Source organism: Rhinoraja longicauda, chromosome 39 (assembly GCF_053455715.1).
Source record: "Rhinoraja longicauda isolate Sanriku21f chromosome 39, sRhiLon1.1, whole genome shotgun sequence".
Taxonomy (NCBI): domain Eukaryota; kingdom Metazoa; phylum Chordata; class Chondrichthyes; order Rajiformes; family Arhynchobatidae; genus Rhinoraja; species Rhinoraja longicauda.
The window spans coordinates 8,623,536-8,648,295 of NC_135991.1; the positions used below are offsets into that span (position 1 = coordinate 8,623,536).

At 55.4% G+C, this 24,760-nt stretch overlaps 1 protein-coding gene across 1 annotated transcript in view; it reads right to left on the minus strand.

Moving 5' to 3' along the window:
• The window catches only part of LOC144611187 (serine/threonine-protein kinase WNK3-like), a 91,472-nt gene that overhangs the window by 12,582 nt on the left and 54,130 nt on the right, over positions 1–24,760 (minus strand). The window contains exons 8-19 of the mRNA XM_078430239.1: positions 23,882–24,161; positions 21,497–21,705; positions 19,413–19,474; positions 16,533–16,683; positions 13,790–13,906; positions 12,479–12,649; positions 11,602–11,653; positions 10,633–10,746; positions 7,909–8,456; positions 6,910–7,009; positions 5,242–5,360; positions 3,825–4,290 (exon numbers count right to left, since the gene is read on the minus strand). Coding sequence (XP_078286365.1) covers positions 3,825–4,290; positions 5,242–5,360; positions 6,910–7,009; positions 7,909–8,456; positions 10,633–10,746; positions 11,602–11,653; positions 12,479–12,649; positions 13,790–13,906; positions 16,533–16,683; positions 19,413–19,474; positions 21,497–21,705; positions 23,882–24,161 — 2,389 coding nt within the window. The remainder of the gene's footprint in view (positions 1–3,824; positions 4,291–5,241; positions 5,361–6,909; positions 7,010–7,908; positions 8,457–10,632; positions 10,747–11,601; positions 11,654–12,478; positions 12,650–13,789; positions 13,907–16,532; positions 16,684–19,412; positions 19,475–21,496; positions 21,706–23,881; positions 24,162–24,760) is intronic.

Consider the following 24,760-nt stretch of genomic DNA (forward strand, 5'->3'; position numbering starts at 1 on the left):
CCCCTTTTCCTAACTTGACACCATTCAGATAATAATCTGCCTTCCTGTTCTTTCCACCAAAGTGGATAACCTCACATTTATCCACATTAACACTATCCTACACCCACTAGGGACAATTTTTACATTTACCCAGCCAATTAACCTACAAACCTGCACGTCTTTGGAGTGTGGGGGGAAACCGAAGATCTCGGAGAAAACCCACGCAGGTCACGGGGAGAACGTACAAACTCCGTACAGACAGCACCCGTAGTCGGGATGGAACCCGGGTCTCCGGCGCTGCATTCACTGTAAGGCAGCAACTCTACCGCTGCGCCACCGTGCCGCTCGAGTCAAGCCGATCCCGTTATTCACGATTAATACGTATCACCGTTTTAAGCGAGAATCAGGAAACAGAGTCTGAAGAAGGGTCTCACCCGAAACGTCACTCTCCAGAGATGCTGCCTGTCCCGCTGAGTTACTCCAGCATTTTGGTGTCAATCTTCAGGCATCTGAACCATTGTACCTCAACTAGAGAGCAGTCGTGAGCTACTATCTATCCCATTTGATCTTTGATCGGACTTTACTGGCTCGATCTTGCACCAAACGTTATTCGCCTTATTCTCTTAATCATGTTTTAGGTTTTTGTTTAGTTTAGAGATACAGCGCGGAAACAGGCCCTTCGGCCCACCGGGTCCGTGCCGACCAGCGATCCCCACACATTAATACTGCTCTACACACGGTGGCGTGGCGGTAGAGTTGCTGCTTTACAGCGAATGCAGCGCCGGAGACTCAGGTTCGATCCTGACTACGGGCGCTGCACTGTAAGGAGTTTGTACGTTCTCCCCGTGACCTGCGTGGGTTTTCTCCGAGATCTTCGGTTTCCTCCCACACTCCAAAGACGTACAGGTATGTAGGTTAATTGGCTGGGTAAATGTGAAAATTGTCCCTAGTGGGTGTCGGATAGTGTTAATATACGGGGATCGCTGGGCGGCACGGACTTGGAGGGCCGAAAGGGCCTGTTTCCGGCTGTATGTATATGATATGATATAATATGACAGCACCTGTAGTCGGGATCGAACCGGGATCTACTGGCGCTGTGAGGCAGCAACTCTAACGCTGCGCCGATCTGTATCTGTGGACGGCTCGATTGTAATCGTATTGTCTTGCCCCTGTCTGGTTAGCACGCAACAAAAAAGCTTTTCACGGTACCTCGGTACACGTGACAATAAATAAACTGAAACTCATTTTAAAAGTGTCACGGGGTTTTAAGCAATGATCAGGCAACAGAACCATCCTACCATAACCAGAGAGCAGTGCTGAGGTACGGGATTCTGAAGAAGGGTCTCGACCTGAAACGTCACCCGTTCCTTCTCTCCAGAGATGCTGCCTGTCCCGCTGAGTTACTCCAGCTTTGTGAGAAAACATTTCTTCACACAGAGAGTGGTGAATCTGTGGAATTCTCTGCCACAGAAGGTCGTTGAGGCCAGTTCATTGGCTATATTTAAGAGGGAGTTAGATGTGGCCCTTGTGGCTAAAGGGATCAGGGGGTATGGAGAGAAGGCAGGTACGGGATACTGAGTTGGATGATCAGCCATGATCATATTGAATGGCGGTGCGTACAGGTTCGTAGGGCCAAATGGCCTACTCCTGCACCTATTTTCTATGTTTCTAGGAGAGGAGAGGAGAGGGGAGGAGAGGAGAGGAGAGGAGAGGAGAGGAGAGGAGAGGAGAGGAGAGGAGAGGAGGGGAGAGGAGAGGAGAGGAGAGGAGAGGAGAGGAGAGGGGATGGGAGGAGAGTTGTAGGTTAATTGGCTGGGCAAATGTGAAAATTGTCCCTAGTGGGTGTAGGATAGTGTTAATGCGCGGGGATCGCTGGGCGGCGCAGACCCGGTGGGCCGAAGGGCCTGTTTCCGCGCTGCATCTCTAAATCTAAAAAATCTAAAAAGGAGAGGGGAGGGGAGAGGAGAGGAGAGGAGAGGAGAGGAGAGGATGTTTCTATGTGTCGATCTTCGGTTTAAACAAGCATCTGCAGTTCCTGCTTACATGCTGAACTACTAACTACCCCATTGATCGGACTTTACTGGCTTTACCTAGCCCTAAACGTTATTCACGTTATTCCATTTATCATGTATACTGTGGACCAGCTCGACTATAATCATCGATACTCTTGCAACTGGCTGGGTTTAGCACGCAACAAAAGCTTCTCACTGTACCTCAGTGCACGTGACCAAAAATAAACTAAACTCAAAAAAAGAAAGTCACCCATCCATGAGGGAAAGATAGATCAGCCGTGATTGAATGGCGGAGTAGACTGATGAGCTGCACCTCCCTCCCTCCCTCCAATCCGTCCCTCCCTCCCTCCCTCCTTCCTCCTCCCTCCACCTCCCTCCCTCCCTCCTTCCTCCCTCCCCTACTTCCCCTCTCTCCCTCCTTCCCTCCCCCTCAGTCTCTCAATTCTCGCGGAGTTTCTGCAGCTCCCTCCCCCTCCGTCCCTCCCTCCCTCTTCACCCACTCTCCCTCCTCCCCTCCCTCCCTCCCCCCTTCTCCCCTTCCCCCTCCGTCACTCTCAATTCTCGCAGAGTCTCTGCAGCTCCCCCTCCCTCTTCCCCCCACCTCTCTCTCTCTCCCCCTCTCCTCCCCCCCTCCTCCACTCTCTCCTCCCTCTACCGAAACCCTCCCCCTCCCTCTCCCTCCCTCCTGTCTCCCTCCCTTTCCCCCCCGCCTCCCCTCCCTCCCTCCCTTCTCGCGGAGTCTCTGCAGTTCCCTTCCCCCTCTCCTCCCGTCTCTCCCTCCCTCAGCCCCTCCCTCCCCTCCCTCCCCTCCCCTCCCTCCCTCTCCTCCCTCTCCCCCTCCCCCTCCTCCCTCCGTCACTCACTTCTCGCGGAGCCTCTGCAGTTCCCTCTTCAGGTCCTCGTCCTCCACCTCAGACTCATCGTCGCCGCTCATGGGTGAGGTCGGGGAGTGGCAGAGGGGGTGCTGGGTGGGGAGTGGGTGCTGGGCGGTGAGGGGGTGCTGGGCGGGGAATGGGTGCTGGGTGGGGAGTGGGTGCTGGGCGGTGAGGGGGTGCTGGGCGGGGAATGGGTGCTGGGTGGGGAGTGGGTGCTGGGCGGTGAGGGGGTGCTGGGCGTGGAGGGGGTGCTGGGCGGTGAGGGGGTGCTGGGCGGTGAGGAGGTGCTGGGTGGGTAGGGGTGCTGGGCGGTGAGTGGGTGCTGGGCGGGGAGTGGGTGCTGGGCGGGGAGTGAGTGCTGGGTGGTGAGGGGGGTGCTGGGCGGTGAGGGGGTGCTGGGCGGGGAGTGGGTGCTGGGCGGTGAGTGGGTGCTGGGCGGTGAGGGGGTGCTGGGTGGTGAGGGGGTGCTGGGTGGGTAGGGGGTGCTGGGCGGTGAGGGGGTGCTGGGCGGGGAGTGGGTGCTGGGCGGGGGAGTGGGTGCTGGGCGGTGAGGGGGTGCTGGGTGGGTAGGGGGGTGCTGGGCGGTGAGTGGGTGCTGGGCGGGGAGTGGGTGCTGGGCGGTGAGGGGGTGCTGGGTGGTGAGGGGGTGGTGCTGGGTGGGTAGGGGGTGCTGGGCGGTGAGGGGGTGCTGGGTGGGTAGGGGGTGCTGGCGGGGTGTGGGTGCTGGGCGGTGACTGGGTGCTGAGCGGGGAGTGGGTGCTGGGTGGTGAGGGGGTGCTGGGCGGTGAGGGGGTGCTGGGCGGTGAGGGGGTGCTGGGTGGGTAGGGAGTACTGGGTGGGGAGGGGGTGCTGGGTGGGTAGGGAGTACTGGGTGAGGAGGGGGTGCTGGTGGGGAGGGGGTGCTGGGTGGGGAGGGGGTGCTGGGCGGGGAGGGGGGTGCTGGGTGAGGAGGGGGTGCTGGGTGGGGAGGGGGGTGCTGGGTGGGGAGGGGGTGCTGGGTGGGGAGGGGGTGCTGGGTGGGGAGGGGGTGCTGGGCGGGGAGGGGGGTGCTGGGCGGTGAGGGGGTGCTGGGCGGTGAGGGGGTGCTGGGTGGGTAGGGGGTACTGGGCATGGAGTGGGTACTGGGCGTGGAGTGGGTACTGGGCGTGGAGAGGGTGTTGGGCGTGGAGGGGGTGTTGGGTGGGGAGTGGGTGCTGGGTGGGGAGGGGGGGTCCCTCGCTCTCGGTGCTGGGCTGGTGCGGCTCCTCCTGGTACCAGCCCGGGGGGGGAGGGGGAAAGAGGGGCCGGGCGGGGTGGTCTCGGACGGGGGGAGGGGCGGCGGCTCGTCCTTGGGGTCGTGGGGCTGCGTCGGACCCCCCTCTCCGGTGGCCACGGGCTCGGCCGGCGGGCACGGCACACTCGGGGTGGGGGGACGCGGACGAGATCTGGGGGGGGAAGAGATAATTATACGTCACTCCAGCTCTCACAGCTATTCCGCCCATCCCCAACCTCCCACCGTTCAACCGCTCCCCCACCCCCCCACACCGACCCCCACCCCCACCCCCCCAGCCGACCCCCACCCTCCTCTGTTGACCTGGAGGAGGTGGGAAAGTGGACGGGGTGGAGAGAGAGGTAGGAGGAGGAAATGGACGGGGAGGAAGGGCAAGGGGGAGGGGAGGGAGGGTGGAAGTGAGGGGGAAGGGGAGGAGAAGAGGAAGGGGAGGAAGGGGGAGGGGAGGAAGGGGGAGGGGAGGAAGGAGGAGGGGAGTAAGGGGGAAGGGAAGGGGTAGGTGAAGCACCCACACCCCTCTCCTCAACAGAGTGATGCATTCTCTCTCCCACCCCGTTTCCATCACCCTCCCCTCTGCCCCCTCCCTCCTCCTCCCCTTTAACCCCATAAGGATGCAGGCATTGCGATCCCCCACTCTCTCTCTCTCTCTCTCTCTCTCTCCCCCTCTCTATATCCCCGCGTTACTGGCAGCACTAGAGCAGAGGCATCTCTCTCTCCCCCCCCCCTTCTCCCCTGCCTCACCCCTCTCTCTTAACCCTACCGAACAGAGGTGTCATAACACCCTCTCTCCCCCCCTCCCTCCCCACCCCGTCTTCACTCCCCACTCTCTCTCCCCCTCCCTCCGCCCCGTATCTCCGCGTTGCTCTGCTACAAGGTAGGAGGCATCGCGGCACACATTCTCTCCCCCCCCTCCCTCCTCCCCTGCTCCACCCCCTCCCCTTGAATCCACCAACAGAGGCATGGTAACACTCTTTCCCCAACAGAGGCATGGTAACACTGTCTCCCACCCGCCTCCCTCTCCCCTGCTAACCCCACAAGGACAGAGGCTTCATGCCCCCCTCTCCCACCCCCCCCCCCCCCTCCCTGTCTCCTGCCCCACCCGTACCTGGAATCGCCCGGCCTGGACTCGCACGGGGGACATGTCGTTGAGGAAGACTCCCACCGCTCCGCCCTGCTCCATCCGAGCGGCGTCCTTGCCTCCGTGAGTGGTCTGACTGTCGCCAGCTGTCGGGGATCACAGACACACACGTGCACACACACACACAGACGCAGACACACACGCAGGCACACGCACGCATGCACACACGCAGACACACACACGCGCAGGCACACACACGCAGACACACACACGCACACACGCAGGCACACACACGCAGGCACACACACGCAGACATGCACACACACACACACGCAGATACGCACACACACACGCAGACATGCACACGCACGCAAGACACGCACACACACGCAGACACACACACGCAGACACACACACGCATACACACACGCAGACACACACATGAGGCACACACACAGGCACACACACGCACACACACACGCATACAGATGCAGACACACACGCAGACACACACACGCACATGCAAATGTGCAGACACACACATGCACACACACACGCACGCATGCACATACGCACACATACAACCGTGCAGACACACACATGTGCACACACGCACGCAGACACACACGTGCAAACGCAAGCACACACAGACAAACGCACACAGACACGCACACACACAGTGAAAAGCACAGGTTAGCGGGGGCTCGGAACACAATCGGAGGCTACCCCTTTGACCACGTCCAAATTCCACACACATAGTGGCGCAGCGGTAGAGTTGCTGCCTCATAGCAGCAGAAACCCGGGTTCAATGCTGACCTAGTCTGTACGGAGTTTGCACATTCTCCCCGTGACCTGCGTGGGTTTTCTCCGGGCGCTCCGGTTTCCTCCCATGCTCCAAAGACGTGCGGGTTTGTAGGCTAGTTACTAGGTTAATTCCCGGAATGGCGGGACTGTCATACTAGGCTTGTATACACTGGAATTTAGAAGGATGAGAGGAGATCTTATCGAAACGTATAAGATTATTAAGGGGTTGGACACGTTAGAGGCAGGAAACATGTTCCCAATATGGGGAGAAGGCAGGAACGGGGTACTGATTGAGAATGATCAGCCATGATCATATTGAATGGTGGTGCTGGCTCGAAGGGCCGAATGGCCTCCTCCTGCACCTATTGTCTATTGTCTATTGTCAGCCCAGACCATCACGCAAACCGACCTCCCTTCCATCGCCTCCATCTACACCTCACGCTGTCTCGGCAAGGCCAGCAGCATCATCAAGGACCAGTCTCACCCCAGTCACTCCCTCTCCTCCCCTCTCCCATCGGGGCAAGAGGTACAGAAGTGTGGAAACGCACACCTCCAGATTCAGGGGCAGTTTCTTCCCGGCTGTTATTAGGCAACTGAACCGTCCTACCACAACAGTGCTGAACTACTGTCTACCTTTTTGGTGACTCTTGGACTATCCGTGATCGGACTTTGCTGGCTTTATCTTGCACTGAACATTATTCCTATAACATGTGTCTGTATACTGTGGACGGCTCGATTGTAATCATGTGTTCTCTTTCTGCTGGCTGGTTAGCACGCAACTACAAGCTTTTCACTGTACTTCGGTACACGGGACAATAAACTAAACTGAGCTGAAGTGAACTGATTTGTGCTGGTGTGGAAGGCGAGGATGGGAGAGGCAGTGATACCCACCTCCCGTCTGGTGTGAGGTGACTCCCACCACAGGCTGCGGCATCTGGGACCCGGGCTCTGAGGGCTCCGAGATGCTCTTCTCCAGCTGCTGAGGGGATTGCTGAGAAAAACAAGAGGGAGATGGAACATCGCAATGCAGTGACCGACCGGCCCCTTCAGCCACAGTCTCTGTGCAGAAAGGGCAGGAGGGGAGGAGAGGGTGGGAGGGGATGGGGGGAGAGGGGAGGGTGAGGGGAGGGGAGGGGAGGGAGATGACGGGAAGGAAAAGGACGGGAGGGGAGGGAGGACGGGAGGGGAGAGGACGGGAAAAGACGGGAAGGGAGGAGGGGAGGGGAGGGAGAGGAGGGGAGGGGAGGGAGAGGAGGGGGAGGGAGAGGAGGGGAGGGGAGGGAGAGGACTGGAGAGAAGACGGGAAGGGAGGGAGAGGACGGGAGGGGAGGACGGTGCGGTGCGGGTTGGTGCGGGGGGACTAACCGTGCCGGCCAGCCCGGTGGAGGAGCTGCAGCCGAGGCGGGGGAGGAGGGGACTGGTCGGTGCGGGGGGGACTAACCGTGCCGGCCAGCCCGGTGGAGGAGCTGCAGCCGATGCGGGGGTGGAGGACACTCGCGATGCGGGGGGACTCACCGTGCCGGCCAGACCAGTGGAGGAGCTGCAGCCGAGGAGGGGGTGGAGGGGACGGGTCGGTGCGGGGGGGACGCGCGGTGCCGGCGAGCCCGGTGGAGGAGCTGCAGCCGATGCGGGGGTGGAGGGGACGCGCGGTGCGGGGGGACTCTCCGTGCCGCCCAGCCCGGTGGAGGAGCTGCAGCCGAGCGATGCGGGGTGGAGGGGACGCGCGGTGCGTGGGGACTCACCATGCCGGCCAGCCCGGTGGAGGAGTTGCAGCCGATGCGGGGGTGGAGGGGACGCGCGGTGCGGGGGGACTCACTGTGCCGGCCAGCCCAGTGGAGGAGCTGCAGCCGATGCGGGGGTGGAGGGGACGCGCGGTGCGAGGGGACTCACCGTGCCGGCCAGCCCGGTGGAGGAGCAGGCAGCCGAGGCAGGGGTGGGTGACTCGAGGCAGCGTTCTGGTGAGGACGGGTCGGGGGCCTCGGTGCCCCCGGGCTGCCCGCCGTGCTCCTGGTACAGGAGGGTGCGCAGCTTCTCATCCAGGGTCTTGATGCGGTTGTCCGCGAAGTCCACCTTGGGCGGGCCCTCGCCGTCCGACTCGGGCATGGAGGAGGGCTGCCCCTCGGGCCCTAGCTCCTGGGGGCCAGCCTGCTCTGGGGCCGGGGCCGGGGCGGCCCGGCGAGCGGGGGTGCACGGCGGAGAGCGAGGAGTCGCTGAGCCGCAGTCTTCACCGCTGGAGGACGTGGCGGAGGAGGATGACGTCGAGGAGGAGGTGGAGGAGGAGGAGCTGCGGGGAGTCAGGTCCCCGGGAACATCGGGAATGTCCGGAATCTCGGGGAACGCTGCCCCGGGCACCGAGCTGTCCAGCGGGATCTGCTTCAAATCTTCCAGGGAGTTGGACGTGGTCAGATGGATCGTCTCTTGGCTTTTATTTCCCACATCTGTGGTGGTGGAAAGAGGAGACTTCCGTTAAAGTTTATTAAGAGGAACTGCAGACGCCTGTTCATGTTCACCAGTGACGGGAGCAGAATTAGGCCATTCGGCCCATCGAGTCCACTCCGCCATTCAATCATGGCTGGTCTATCTCTCCCTCTCAACCCCATTCTCCTGCCTTCTCCTCATAACCCCTGACACCCGCACTAATCAAGGACCAGTCTCACCCCGGTCACTCCCTCTTCTCCCCTCTCCCATCAGGCAAGAGGAACAGAAGTGTGAAAACACGCACCTCCAGATTCAGGGAGTTTCTTCCCAGCTTAGGCAAGAGTTTCTTCAGGCAAGAGTTGCTGCTGACTGGCCCAAATTGACTTGGACAGGTTGTGTGAGTGGGCGGATACATGGCAGATGCAGTTTAATGTAGATAAGTGCGAGGTTATTCACTTTGGTGGAAAGAACAGGAAGGCAGATTATTATCTGAATGGTGTCAAGTTAGGAAAAGGGGACGTACAACGAGATCTGGGTGTCCTAGTCCATCAGTCACTGAAAGGAAGCATGCAGGTACAGCAGGCAGTGAAGAAAGCCAATGGAATGTTGGCCTTCATAACAAGAGGAGTTGAGTATAGGAGCAAAGAGGTCCTTCTGCAGTTGTACAGGGCCCTAGTGAGACCGCACCTGGAGTACTGTGTGCAGTTTTGGTCTCCAAATTCGAGGAAGGATATTCTTGCTATTGAGGGCGTGCAGCGTAGGTTCACTAGGTTAATTCCCGGAATGGCGGGACTGTCGTATGTTGAAAGGCTGGAGCAATTAGGCTTGTATGCACTGGAATTTAGAAGGATGAGGAGGGATCTTATTGAAACATATAAGATAATTAGGGGATTGGACACATTAGAGGCAGGAAACATGTTCCCAATGTTGGGGGAGTCCAGAACAAGGGGCCACAGTTTAAGAATAAGGGGTAGGCCATTTAGAACGGAGATGAGGAAGATCCTTTTCAGTCAGAGAGTGGTGAAGGTGTGGAATTCTCTGCCTCAGAAGGCAGTGGAGGCCAGTTCGTTGGATGCTTTCAAGAGAGAGCTAGATAGAGCTCTTAAGGATAGCGGAGTCAGGGGGTATGGGGAGAAGGCAGGAACGGGGTACTGATGGAGAATGATCAGCCATGATCACATTGAATGGCGGTGCGTACAGGCTCGAAGGGCCGAATGGCCTCCTCCTGCACCTATTGTCTATTGTCTATAACAATCAAACAAACAAACGAGAGTTTTAGTAATATAGATGGGCCAAATGCAGGCAGGTGGGACTAGTGCAGTTGGGGCATATACCGCTGCGCCACCGTGCCGCTCGAGTCAAGCCGATCCCGTTATTCACGATTGCATCCAGAGAATTGGCCTCCACTGCCTTCTGAGGCAGAGAATTCCACAGATTCACAACTCTCCGACTGAAAAAGTTTTTCCTCATCACCGTTCTAAATGGCCGACCCCTTATTCTTAAACTGTGGCCCCTGGTTCTGGACTCCCCCAACATTGGGAACATGTTTCCTGCCTCTAACTCCTGTTCCTGAATGGTACCAGATAGCGCGACAATTCTAGGCCCACCTTACTCACCGTCGTCCCTTTGGTGCTAATGGAAGAAGTTCCATTGAAATCGGTGTTATAGTTTTAAAGTTATCCACATTTTTAAGTTTAATTTATTCTTTATTCTTAAACTGTGACCCCCTGGTTCTGGACTCCCCCAACATGGGGAACATTTTTCCTGCAATGCTTCCTATGTGACCAACACTGTTCTGGCCAGTTTACAATGCTGTATTTCGATTCGTTTTTTTTTAGTTTAGAGATACAGCGCAGAAACAGGCCCTTTCGGCCCACCAAGTCCGCGCCGACCAGCGATCCCCGCACACTAACACTATCCTACACCCACTGGGGACAATTTTTACATTTGCCCAGCCAATTAGCCTACAAACCTGCACGTCTTTGGAGTGTGGGAGGAAACCGAAGATCTCGGAGAAAACCCACGCAGGTCACGGGGAGAACGTACAAACTCTGTACAGACGGCACCCGTAGTCGGGATGGAACCCGGGTCTCCGGCGCTGCATTCGCTGTAAGGCAGCAACTCTACCGCTGCGCCACCATGCCGCCCTATCTCGGAGCTATTTGACAACAACGCCGAAGATCGGGGAGTCCTTACCGGCTTCGGAGCAGAGCTGCTGGTCGTTCCGTCCCTCTGCCTCGTGTGGCTTGACCTTCTGGTTGATGAAGAACCTCCATCTTCCTACGAACGAGGAGTTCTGGACAGCCTCACCTGAAGGGCAAAGAGAAGCTTAGAGCTCTGGGAATACACACAAAAAGCTGGAGTAACTCAGCGGGGACAGGCGGTTTCAGATCGAGACCCGTCAGAAGTTCTTCTGAAGAAGGGTCTCGACCCGAAACGACACCCATTCCTTCTCGCCAGAGATGCTGCCTGCCCCGCTGAGTTACTCCAGGTTTTTGTGTCTATCTTCGGTTTAAAGCAGTATTGGCAGTTCCTTCCGACACAATGGGTCTGCCAGGACAGTTCAGTTTATGGATTTTGGGGAGAAGGTAAAACCGGGCCATGTGGGGCTGGGGAACGATAAGGTTGGAGGCTGTGGAGGGCGGGCTGCCGGAAGTGATAAAAAGGGGATAAGGGGAGCCATTAAGGAAGAGATGAAGGGGGAGGTGACCAGGTGAATGGTGTGGAGCATAGGTAGATGGAACCAGGAGGGCAACGGCACCCGGTGGACAGGGCGGTGGGTGAGAGGTCGGGTGGCCAACTGTCCCGTATTAGCCGGGACATCCTGTATTTTGGGCTAAATTGGTTTGTCCCGTACGGGACCGCCCTTGTCCCGTATTAGGCCCGGGGGATGCTGTAGGCCGGACGCTGTAGGCCCGGACGCTGTAGGTCCGGACACTGTAGACCCAGGTGCTGCCTAACGGAGGTTGCGTAGCAACCCGCCACCCGGCCCGGGCGGCCGCCGTTGGTGGAGCGGGAGCACGTGGCCGCTGGCTGGGTGAGGTGACATGGGGCACATGGTGGTGACGTCACCTTGTCCCGTATTTGGGAGTGAGATAGTTGGCACCCCTAGTGGGAGGTGAGACGGTGAGAGATACCACGCAGACTAAATCACACGGTACTCACCGCACGTCTGCGTGAGAACTTGGTTCATCTGGAACTGCTCTGCACCTAGGTGCTAAAACCCACAGAAAAGCCAAGATTAACACTCAAAACCCACAGCCAGAATCAAGCCTCTTCTCTCAGGCCCAACATGACCTCCCTCTCGGCCAAACAGTCAAACGCTTCGCCCTATCCACTACTCCCTCCGTCACGGGCGCGACGGTCAACCCTTTCCCCCTCCGCCACGGGGTGCGACGGTCAACCCTTTCCCCCTCCGCCACGGGGTGCGACGGTCAACCCTTTCCCCCTCCTCCACGGGGTGCGACGGTCAACACTTTCCCCCTCCGCCACGGGGTGCGACGGTCAACCCTTTCCCACTCCGCCACGGGGTGCGACGGTCAACCCTTTCCCCCTCCTCCACGGGGTGCGACGGTCAACCCTTTCCTCCTCCGCCACGGGGTGCGACGGTCAACTCTTTCCCCTCCTCCACGGGGTGCGACGGTCAACCCTTTCCCCCTCCTCCATGGGGTGCGACGGTCAATCCTTTCTCCCTCCGCCACAGGGTGCGACGGTCAAATGGATGAATTTAAAAGAGAGTTAGATAGAGCTCTAGGGGCTAGTCGAATCAAGGGATATGGGGAGCAGGCAGGCACGGGTTACTGATTGATGATCAGCCATGATCACAATGAATGGCGGTGCGTACAGGCTCGAAGGGCCAAATGGCCTCCTCCTATGTTTCTATGTCCATCCTAAAGGAAAGTCCTTTAATTCTGAGGCTGTGCCCTCTGGTCCTAGACTCTCCCACCAGCGGAAACAACCTCTCCACATCCATTCTATCCAGGCACATCCAAACTAAGGCACGAATCCCGATGGGGTTGGGGGGGGGGAATGGGGGGGTTACCAGGCTGATGTCAGGCGGGCCGGTGCTGGTCAGCGGGTGATGAGGAGCGATATCCGTCCCGCGGTCGGCCTCCGAGGAATTCCGCAGGATCTCCAGCGAGTCCGCGATGATGGCCCTCATCTCCTCGATGAATTTCAGCTTCTGGCCCTCCAGCATGAAGTTGTTTTCCACCTGCGAGACGAAGGGTGAATGAAGCCGGTCAACGGACCCCAGAGTCCCATCACCCGGCGTGGGGGGGGGGGGGGCGCGAGAACATAGAGGGGCCCGGCGTGGAAGACCCGTTGAAAACGAAGGGGAATAGATCGGGTGGACGCACAGTCTCTTGCACAGAGTAGGTGAATCGAGGACCAGAGGACATAGGTTTAAGGTGGGGGGAGGGGGGAGAGAGAGAGATTTAATAGGAATCTGAGGGGTAACTTTTCCACACAGAGGGTGGTGGGTGTATGGAACGAGCTGCCGGTGGAGGTAGTTGAGGCTGGGACTATCCCAACGTTTAAGAAACAGTTGGACAGGTACATGAATAGGACGGGTTTGGAGGGATATGGACCAAATGCTGAGTTGCTCCAGCACTTTGTACCTGTCCACGTTCTCCACAGAGATGCTGCCCGACCCGCTGAGTTACTCCAGCACTTTTTACCTGTCCACGTTCTCCACAGAGATGCTGCCTGACCCGCTGAGTTACTCCAGCACTTTGTACCTGTCCACGTTCTCCACAGAGATGCTGCCTGACCCGCTGAGTTACTCCAGCACTTTGTACCTGTCCACGTTCTCCAGAGATGCTGGCTGACCCGCTGAGTTACTCCAGCACTTTGTACCTGTCCACGTTCTCCAGAGATGCTGCCTGACCCGCTGAGTTACTCCAGCACTTTGTACCTGTCCACGTTCTCCAGAGATGCTGGCTGACCCGCTGAGTTACTCCAGCACTTTGTACCTGTCCACGTTCTCCACAGAGATGCTGCCTGACCCGCTGAGTTACTCCAGCACTTTGTACCTGTCCACATTCTCCACAGAGATGCTGCCCGACCCGCTGAGTAACTCCAGCACTTTGTACCTGTCCACGTTCTCTAGAGATGCTGCCTGACCCGCTGAGTTACTCCAGCACTTTACATCCTTTTGGGCACAGTAAAAGGATTGGACGGGGGGAGGGGTTGCACATTGACAGCGATAGGTTGGAGCCTCACACCACCCCCAAGACTTGACCCTCCCTTCAGGAGCGAGGGTAGCCCCTGGCAGTGACTGGTCCACCTCCCCTCCCGGGCACCAGGCGATCGCAGAGCCAGCGACCGGGGGCACTCAGGAGCGCGGACTCACCATGTAAACGGCGATGTCTTCAGGGTCATCTCCGTCCACGTCGAACTTGAAGATCACCATCTTGTTGTTGTGCGTCTCCAGTTGGCACTCCACCAGGTTGTCTCCGGCGCTGGACACCTGTTGGGGAAGGAAAGGATCACAGTCACGGGAACCTTCCCAACAGCTTGTTGGCTGCAACCTCCCCCCCCCCCCCCCCCCCCCCCCCCAGTGACGAACCGTACACCGCAAGGGCCAGGAAGCGAGCGGGCAAGATCATCTCTGACCCCTCTCACCCTGGCCACCAACTCTTTGAAGCACTTCCCTCTGGAAGGCGACTCCGGACTGTCAAAGCAGCCACAGCCGGACACAAAAACAACTTCTTTCCACGGGTGATAGTTCTACTCAATAACCAAAGTTTGTAGTCTCTTTTTTGCTCTGGTTTATTTTCACCCACATGTTTAGACCCTAATGTTGTATCCTTATTGTTTTGATGTGTTTATGCTTTATTCTTAATTGTCCTGGGATGGCAGGACTTTCATATGAAGAAAGACTGGATAGACTCGGCTTGTACTCGCTGGAATTTAGAAGATTGAGGGGGGATGTTATAGAAACCTACAAAATTCTTAAGGGGTTGAACAGGCTAGATGCGGGAAGATTGTTCCCGATGTTGGGGAAGTCCAGAACAAGGGGTCGCAGTTTAAGGATAAGGGGGAAGTCTTTTAGGACCGAGATGAGAACGTTTTTTTTCACACAGAGGGTGGTGAATCTGTGGAATTCTCTGCCACAGAAGGTAGTTGAGGCCAGTTCATTGGCTATATTTAAGAGGGAGTTCGATGTGGCCCTTGTGGCTAAAGGGATCAGGGGGTATGGAGTGAAGGCAGGTACGGGATACTGAGTTGGATGATCAGCCATGATCATATTGAATGGCGGTGCGTACAGGCTCGAAGGACCGAATGGCCTACTCCTGCACCTATTTTCTATGTTTCTATGTTAACTGTATGTTTGTGTTGTCATTTGTGAGCGGAGCACCAAGGCACATTCTTTATATCTGCACATACTTGGCCAATAAACGTATTCATTCATTCAGCACGGATCATTCTCGTAAACCTCCTCTGGCTCCTCTGACTAAGAAAATCCTCCTCATCTCCTTAAAATAACCTCCTTTAATTCTTAGGCTATGCCCTCTGCTCCAAGACTCTCCCACTAGTGGAAACATCCTCCCCATATCCACTCTATTTCACTAATCGGTTCAAGTTTCAATGAGGTCCCCTCTCATCAGTCCAAACTCCAGCGAGTACAGGCCAAGTGTTCACAAGTTCACAAGTTATCGGAGGAGAATTAGGCCATTCAGCCCATCGAGCACTCCGCCATTCAATCATGGCTGATCCCTGCCTCCTAACCCCATTCTCATGCCTTCTCCCCTTAACCCTCGACACCCGTTCTAAGCAAGAATTTGTCTATCTCTGCCTTAAAATAATCCACTGACGTGGCCTCCACAGCCCTCTGTGGCAATGAGTTCCACAGATTCACCACCCTATGACTAAAGACGTTCCTCCTCACCTCCTTTCTAAAAGTGCCGTCAAACCCACTCAACCATTCCTTCTCACCTTACCTCTCTCCCCCCCTCCCTCTCTCCTCTCCTTCCCCCCTCTGCCCTCCCTCCCTCCAACCCTCCTCACTCACCCCTCGTAGTCTCTGCAACCTCCTCTTCAGGTCCACCTCCCCCCTCTGTGACCCCTGTCTTCGGTGTGAACCAGCATCTGCGGTTCCTTCCAACACATCTGCACCGACCAGCCAAAACATTATGACCTGATGGCCAAAACATTACGCCCACCTGCCTAATATGCTGTTGGTCCTCCTTGTGCAGCCCCATACGCAGCAGGGCGCGATGCACTGTGTATTGTGACACATTCCTCTCCCGTGACCACCATTAACATTTTCTGTGACTTGTGCCACAGTCGACCTTCTGTCGGTTCGGACCAGACGGGATAGCCTCCGTTGCCCCTCGCGCATCGATGAGCCTTGGGCGCCCAACACCCTGCCTGTTGCCGGTTTGTGGTTTGTCCCTCCTCGGACCACTGTCGGTCGGTACTCACCACTGCTGACCGGGAGCACCCCACAAGCCTTGCCATTTCAGAGATGCTCTGACCCCGTCTGGCCACAACAATTTGGCCCTTGTCAAAGTCACTCAGGTCTTTACTCCTGCCCATTTCTGCTGCATCCAACACGTCAACTTCAAGAGCTGACTGTTCACTTGATGCCTCATATATCCCACCCATTTAGAAGGATGAGAGGGGATCTTATCGAAACGTATAAGATTATTAAGGGGTTGGACATGTTAGAGGCAGGAAACATGTTCCCAATGTTGGGGGAGTCCAGAACCAGGGGCCACAGTTTAAGAATAAGGGGTAGGCCATTTAGAACAGAGATGAGGAAAAACTTTTTTAGTCAGAGTTGTGAATCTGTGGAATTCTCTGCCTCAGAGGGCAGTGGAGGCCAATTCTCTGAATACATTCAAGAGAGAGCTAGATAGAGCTCTTAATGATAGCTGAGTCAGGGGGTATGGGGAGAAAGCAGGAACGGGGTACTGATTGAGAATGTCAGCCATGATCACATTGAATGGCGGTGCGTACAGGCTCGAAGGGCCGAATGGCCTACTCCTGCACCTATTGTCTGTTGTAACAAGATAACCAATGTTATTCACTTCGCCTGTCAGTGGTCGTAATGTTTTGGCTGGTGGGTCGGTGTGTGTGGCATGAATTACCTGCAGGACAGTCAGCTGGAACTTGGTGGGTTTGTCCGGCCGCTCGCGGGCGTTGGAGGCTCTCCGCGGCTGGGGCTTCAGCGGCTTCTCTGGCTTCCCGTTGCCCAGCTCACTGCCGTTGGAGGCTTCCTTGGCCGCGTCGAGAGTCCCGCTAGGAAAAGCAGCAAAAACCACTCCGTGGGTCACGGCGTCCGCTGGGTCAGCGCGCTCGCTGCCGGGAAGGTTCAGGCAGACGCGGACACAGCACGGAAGCAGGCCCTTCGGCCCGTCCTGCCCACGCCAACCGAGAAACCAAGGAGGTCGTACTGCAGTTGTACAGGGCCCTGGTGAGACAGCACCTGGAGTACTGTGTGCAGTTTTAGTCCCCTAATTTGAGGAAGGGCATTCTTGCTATTGAGGGCGTGCAACGTAGGTTCACCAGGTTAATCCCCGGGATGGCGGGACTGACATATGATGAATGAGGCTGTCATGGGCCTCCTCCAGTGCCATAGTGAGGCCCACCGGAAATTGGAGGAACAGCACCTCATATTTCGCCTGGGCAGCTTGCATTGACTTCTCCAACTTTGACTTCTCCAACTTTAGATAGTTCATCTGTCCCTCTCTTCCCCTCCCCCTTCCCAGATCTCCCTCTATCTTCCTGTCTCCACCTATATCCTTCCTTTGTCCCGCCCCCCTGACATCAGTCTGAAGAAGGGTCTCGATCCGAAACATCACCCATTCCTTCTCTCCCAGGATGCTGCCCGACCTGCTGAGTTACTTCAGCATTTTGTGAATAAATACCGTCGATTTGTACCAGCATCTGCAGTTATTTTCTTACACTATGATGAATGAATGGATCGACTGGGCTTATATTCACTAAAATTTAGAAGGATGAGAGGGAATCTTGGAGAAACATAAAATTCTTATGGGATTGGACAGTCTAGATGCAGGAAAAATTGTCCCCATGTTGGGGGAGTCCAGAACCAGGGGCCACAGAGTTTAAGAATAAGGGGTCGGCCATTTAGGACTGAGATAAGGAAAAACGTTTTCATCCAGAGTTGTGAATATGTGGAATTCTCTGCCACAGAAGGCAGTGGAGGCCAATTCATTCACTGGATGTATTCAAGAGAGAGTTACAATAGACAATAGGTGCAGGAGGAGGCCATTCGGCCCTTCGAGCCAGCACCACCATTCAATGTGATCATGGCTGATCATTCTCAATCAGTACCCTGTTCCTGCCTTCTCCCCATACCCCCTGACTCCGTTATCCTTAAGAGCTCTATCTAGCTCTCTCTTGAATGCATTCAGAGAATTGTCCTCTGTGGCAGAGAATTCCACAGATTCACAACTCTCTGACTGAAAAAGTTCTTCCTCATCTCAGTTCTAAATGGCCTGCCCCTTATTCTTTAACTGTGGCCCCTTGTTCTGGACACCCCCAACATTGGGAACATGTTTCCTGCCTCGAACGTGTCCAACCCCTTAATAATCTTATACGTTTCGATAAGATCTCCTCTCATCCTTCTAAATTCCAGTGTATACAAGCCTAGTCGCTCCAGTCTTTCAACATACGACAGTCCCGCCATTCCGGGAATTAACCTAGTAAACCTCCGCTGCACGCCCTCAATAGCAAGAATCAAGGAAAATGGGGAAAAAGCAAGAACGGGGTACTGATTTTAGATGATCAGCCATGATCATATTGAATGGCGGTGCTGGCTTGAAGGACCGAATGGCCTACTCCTGCACCTATTTTCTATGTTTCTGTGCCGAGATCTAGTGTGGATGGGGCATCCTGGTTGGCATGGACAAGTTGGGCTGAAGGGACTGTTTCCATCTGTACAGCTCGAAGTTCATAAGACTTTATACTTATTTATTCATATTTATTCATAAGACAAACAAGCCCCTTGACCCACTGAGTCCATGCCGACAGCAATCACCCAGTACAGTAACACTATCCTACACTCTCTGGGCAATTTTACCAAAGTCATCTAACGTACAAACCCTGTACGTCTCTGGAGTGTGAGAAGAAACCGGAGCACCTGGAGAAAACCTAAGCGGTCATAGGGTGAGCGTATAAACTCCATGTAGACAGCACCCGAAGTCAGGATCGAACCCGGGTCTCTGGCGCTGTGAGGCAGCAACTCTGTGATCGCGTGGGTTTTCTCCAAATTTGTAGGTTAATTGGCGTCGGTAAAATTGTAAATTGTCCCTAGTGTGTGTGAGTAGGATGGTGCTAGTGTGCGGGAATCGCTGGTCGGCGCGGACTCAGTGGGCTGAAGGGCCTGTTTCCGCGCTGTAACTCTAAACTAAACTAGTTCTATCCGACACACGAGGGACAATTTACACAGATGGCGGGTGCCTGGGAGTGTTGGAGGCAGAAACAACAGTGGCGTTTAAGGGGCTTTTAGACACGCACATTGAAGGGCAGGTAATAGAGGGATACTAGACCAAGTGGACCCGTTAGGCCCAAACCTCTCCTGCATTGGTGCAGCACCCTCTCCTCTCCCCCTTCCTTCTCTCCCCCCCCCCTCCCCTCCACTCCATCCCCCTCAACCCCCTCCCTCCCTAGGAGATAGATTTAAGCTTTAAAATGTAAATAACTTTAAAAATATAACACCGATTTCTATGAGACTTCTTCCATTAGCACCAAAGGGACGACGGTGAGTAAGGTGGGCCTACAATTGTCGCGCTATCGTGTACCGATTTGGCTGTAGTTCCGGAACAAACAAACAAACAAACGAGAGTTTTAGTATATAGATGGATCGCGTGCAGGCAGATGAGATCAGTTTAACGGCATCATGCTCGGCACAGACATTGTGGGCCGAAGGGCCCGTTCCTATGCTGTGCTGTTCTGTGTTCTCCGACAGAGTCTCGAAGAATTCAATCGGGACACGGTGGCCTTACCTCAAGGTGTCTTGCGCCTGTCTTGTCCGCTGAGGATCGGGCACCACGGGGTGGGCCGGAGTCTGCAACAATGTGAAGGGTTAGCGCTTTGCACCGTTGGAGGAGATGGAGAGAAATTGTGGGTTAAACCGCGCAATACGTCAGAATAGGGTCGGGCAAAGGAACTCACTTGGAGCACACTGCCTTGCCAGACTTTGTACCACATCATCCCGCCTCCCCTGCCTCCTTACAGAAACACCTTCTGTTACTACATGTGGCCTATGTAACTCAGTCTGAAGAAGGGTCTCGACCCAAAACGTCACCCGTTCCTTCTATCCAGAGATGCTACCTGTCCTTTAGTTTAGTTTAGTTTAGTTTAGAGATACAGCGCAGAAACACACCCTTCTGGCCCACCGGGTCCGCGCCGACCAGCGATCCCCGCGCATTAACACTATCCTACACCCACTAGGGACAATTTTTACATTTACCAAGCCAATTAACCTACAAATCTGTACGTCTTTGGAGTGTGGGAGGAAACCGGAGCACCCGGAGAAAACCCACGCGGTCACGGGGAGAACGTGCAAACTCCGTACAGACAGCACCCGTAGTCAGGATCGAACCCGGGTTTCTAGCGCTGAGGTACCAACTCTACCGCTGCGCCACAGTGTCGCCCCATCTTTGGAGTGTGGGAGGAAACCGGAGCACCCGGAGAAAACCCACGCAGTCACAGGGAGAACGTACAAACTCCGTAAAGACAGCACCCATAGTCAGGATTGAACCCGGGTCACTGGTGCTGTGAGGCAGCAACTCTACTGCTGCGCCACCATGCCGCTCCATCTTTGGAGTGTGGGAGGAAACCGGAGCACCCGGAGAAAAACCCACGCGGTCACGCGGAGAACGTACAAACTCCGTAAAGACAGCACCCGTAGTCAGGATTGAACCCGGGTCACTGGTGCTGAGAGGCAGCAACTCTACCGCTGCGCCACAGTGTCGCCCAAAGATACTAGAGGAACAAGATGGACCACTCCATTGAAATCGCCTATACTGAAGTGTAGCACGCAAAGAAAATGACTTTTCTTTGCCTTCCATCACAGTGAGGAGCAATCACTGTGATGGCTGTTTGTGTTAAAATTGTATCGGTGTGTCCTGTGCTTTTTGTTGTCTACTGCCGGACCCTGATGTGAGATGACGCTGGCGCTGTTTGTTCGCCGCTTCTCCGTCAGGATAGTTTGTCTGTTTGTTTTTATGTTATGACTGTTTTTGTAAAGCGCTTTGAGCACCTGGTAAAGCGCTAAATAAAATAAATGCTTATTATTATTATTAAAGGAGCCATTTTAGTAAGCAAAACCCGCCGTTCGCTCTGCCTCTCGCAGTGTAATCAGTGTTTTGGGGGAACAGTATGTGTGATGATACCATTAAAATGCAGAATATATCTCATCTATCAATTCACAGCTTTTTGTTATTTTTCTTTTAAAATGTTTCGACAAGTTTCTGCCTGCCAAAATGGCGTCATGACATACTACGGTTTTTAGGGTCGAGTGGTCTATCTTGCTCCTCTAGTATCTTTGGCGTCTCCCCGTCTTTGGAGTGTGGGAGGAAACCGGAGCACCCGGAGAAAACCCACGCGGTCACGCGGAGAACGTACAAACTCCGTAAAGACAGCACCCATTGTCAGGATTGAACCCGGGTCACTGGCGCTGAGAGGCAGCAACTCTACCGCTGCGCCACAGTGTCGCCCCGTCTTTGGAGTGTGGGAGGAAACCGGAGCACCTGGAGAAAAACCCACGCGGTCAAGGGGAGAACGTATAAACTCCGTACAGACGGCACCCGTAGTCAGGATTGAACCCGGGTCTCTGGCGCTGTGAGATAGCAACTCTACCGCAGCGTCACAGTGTCTCCCCATCTTTGGAGTGTGGGAGGAAACCGGAGCACCCGGACGAAGGAAACCCACGCAGTCACAGGGAGAACGTACAAACTGCGTACAGGCAGCACCCGTAGTCAGGATTGAACCCGGGTCTCTGGCGCTGTGAGGCAGCGGCTCTACCACCCTACAGTACAAACCAATCCCCCCGACACCAGATGTGAGTCCTGGACTGAGTGCTTACCCCGATTGCTTGCTGGTAGCTGGCGGCGGCTTGCTGCTGCTGTTGCTGCGGCTGGTGGAGGACTGCCGAGGGGTGGTGGGACTCCACGCTGGAGCCCGAGGAGACTTGTGGCGCGCACGGGCTGGGCTCCGGGACCGCCGGGAAGACCACTCCCCCCTGGGACTCGGAGCAGGCAGCAGAGGTCAGGCTGTTGTCCGAGACGCTGTCGACTGTGGAGAGGAGGAGGGAGACAGGAGGTGTCAGAGGCTTAGTTTAGTCTTAGTTTAGAGATACAGCGCGGAAACAGGCCCCTTCAGCCCACCGCGACCGGCGATCCCCGAACACTAACGCTATCCCACACACACTGGGGACAAGTTACACTTCCACCAAGCCAATTAACCTACAAACAATAGACAATAGGTGCAGGAGGAGGCATTCGGCCCTTCGAGCCAGCACCGCCATTCAATGTGATCATGGCTGATCATCCACAATCAGTACCCCGTTCCTGCCTTCTCCCCATACCCCCTGACTCCGCTTTCCTTAAGAGCTCTATCCAGCTCTCTCTTGAATGCATTCAGAGAATTGGCCTCCACTGCCTTCTGAGGCAGAGAATTCCACAGATTCACAACTCTCTGACTGAAAAAGGTTTTCCTCATCTCAGTTCTAAATGGCCGACCCCTTATTCTTAAACTGTGGTCCCTTGTTCTGGACTCCCCCAACATTGGGAACATGTTTCCTGCCTCTAACGTGTCCAACCCCTTAATAATCTTATACGTTTCGATAAAATCTCCTCTCATCCTTCTAAATTCCAGTGCATACAAGCCTAGTCGCTCCAGTCTTTCAACATATGATAGTCCCGCCATTCCGGGAATTAACCTAGTAAACCTAAGCTGCACGCCCTCCCTGTCCGTCTTTGGAGTGTGGGAAGAAAACGAAGATCTCGGAGAAAGCGCACACAGGTCACAGGGAGCACGTACAAACTCCGTACGGACAGCCCCCGTAGTCGGGATCGAACCCGGGTCTCTGCCGCTGAGCCACCCGTGAATGTAGGTTGTGGGGAGAAGGCAGCAGAATGGGGTTAGGAGGGAGAGATAGATCAGCCATGAATGGGTCCCAAAGAATGGGTCGACTGGGCTTGTATTCACTGGAATTTAGAAGAATGAGAGGGGATCTTATAGAAACATATGACATTCTTAAGGGATTGGACAGGCTAGATGCAGGAAAAATTACTGGAAACATCCTCTCCACATCCACTCTATCCAGGCCTTTCACTATTCCGTGTTTCCATGAGTTCCCGCTCATCATTCTAAACTCCAGCGAGTTCAGGCCCAGTGCCGACAAACGCTGATCGCACGTTAACCCACTCATTCCTGGGATCGTTCTCATAAACCTCCTCTGGACCCTCTCCAGAGTCAGCACATCCTTCCTCAGATATTGGGCCCAAAACAGACTGCTTGTGGCCCGACCAGCGTCTTAAAGACTAAAGTCCAAATTTAACCCAATCATTCCTGGGGACAATAGACAATAGGAGGAGGCCATTCGGCCCTTCGAGCCAGTACCGCCATTCACCGTGATCATGGCTGATCATCCACAATCAGTACCCCATTCCTGCCTTCTCCCCATACCCCCTGACTCCGCTATCATTAAGAGGTCTATCTAGCTCTCTCTTGAAAGCATCCAGAGAATAGGCCCCCACTGCCTTCGGAGGCAGAGAATTCCACAGATTCACAACTCTCTGACTGAAAAAGTTTTTCCTCATCTCTGTTCTAAATGGCCTCCCCCTTATTCTTAAACTGTGGCCCCTGGTTCTGGACTCCCCCAACATTGGGAACATGTTTCCTGCCTCTAGCGTGTCCAATCCCTTAATAATCTTATACGTTTCGATAAGATCTCCTCTCATTCTTCTAAATTCCAGTGTATACAAACCTAGTCGCTCCAGTCTTTCAACATATGACAGTCCCGCCATTCCGGGAATTAACCTAGTGAACCTACGCTGCACTCCCTCAAAATCGTTCTCATTTACAATAGACAATAGGTGCAGGAGGAGGCCATTCGGCCCTTCGAGCCAGCACCACCATTCAATGTGATCACGGCTGATCATTCTCAATCAGTACCCCGTTCCTGCCTTCTCCCCATACCCCCTGACTCCGCTATCCTTAAGAGCTCTATCTAGCTCTCTCTTGAAAGCATCCAGAGAATTGGCCTCCACTGCCTTCTGGGGCAGAGAATTCCACAGATTTACAACTCTCTGGGTGAAAAACCTCCTCTGGACCCTCTCCAACGCCAGCACATCCCTCCTCAAGATATACGGGGCCTAACACTGCTCACGATATCCCGGAACGCGGCCTGCCTCAGCTTCAGCGATCCCTCAGCAAAGGCTGAATGTCAGGAATGACGAGGACTCACAGGACACGGCGTCAGTGAGAAGCTTGTTCTGCAGGACGTGCTGGTCCACCTCGGGGTCCTCGCACTCGGCGGGCGGCTGCTGCCAGCCGGTGCCGGCGGTGTTGGCGGCGGCGATGGGCGCGGGCACGGGCTGCTCTGCCTGCGAGCGCTGCCTCTCCTGCTCCTCCAGCTCCCGCAGCTGCTGCATCCTTTGCCTCTTCCTCTTGATGAACGACACCCGGTCCCGGATGGACTTGCACAGCAGCTTGGAGTCGTTCTCGTGGAAGAAGCCGGATTTGACCTGGAACCAATAGACAATAGACAATAGGTGCAGGAGGAGGCCGCTCGGCCCTACGATCACTGTGATCATGGCTGATCATCCACAATCAGTACCCCGTTCCTGCCTTCTCCCCATACCCCCTGACTCCGCTATCCTTAAGAGCTCTATCCAGCTCTCTCTTGAATGCATTCAGAGAATTGGCCTCCACTGCCTTCTGAGGTAGAGAATTCCACAGATTCACAACTCTCTGGGTGTCCACAAGCGCAAGGCTAGTTTATTGTCAGGGACGTGCGTTCCTGTGTGCGTGCATGAGTGTGAGAGTGTGTGTGTGTGTGTGTGTGTGTGTGTGTGTGTGTGTGAGTGAATGTGGAGAGAGTGTCTGAGTGTTTGTATCTGAGCATGTGTGCGTGGGTGAGTATGAGAGAGTGTCTGAGTGTGTGACTGTGTGTGATAGTGTCTCCGTGTATGTCTGTGTTTGTGTCTCGGTGTGTGTATGTGAATGTGTGAGAATGTCTGAGTGCACGTACAAAGTGTGGGTGTGTGTGTGAGAGTGTCTGTGTGTGTGTGCGTTCGCGTGCGTGTCCGTATCTGTGTGCGTGTGTCCGTGTGCGTGTGTCCGT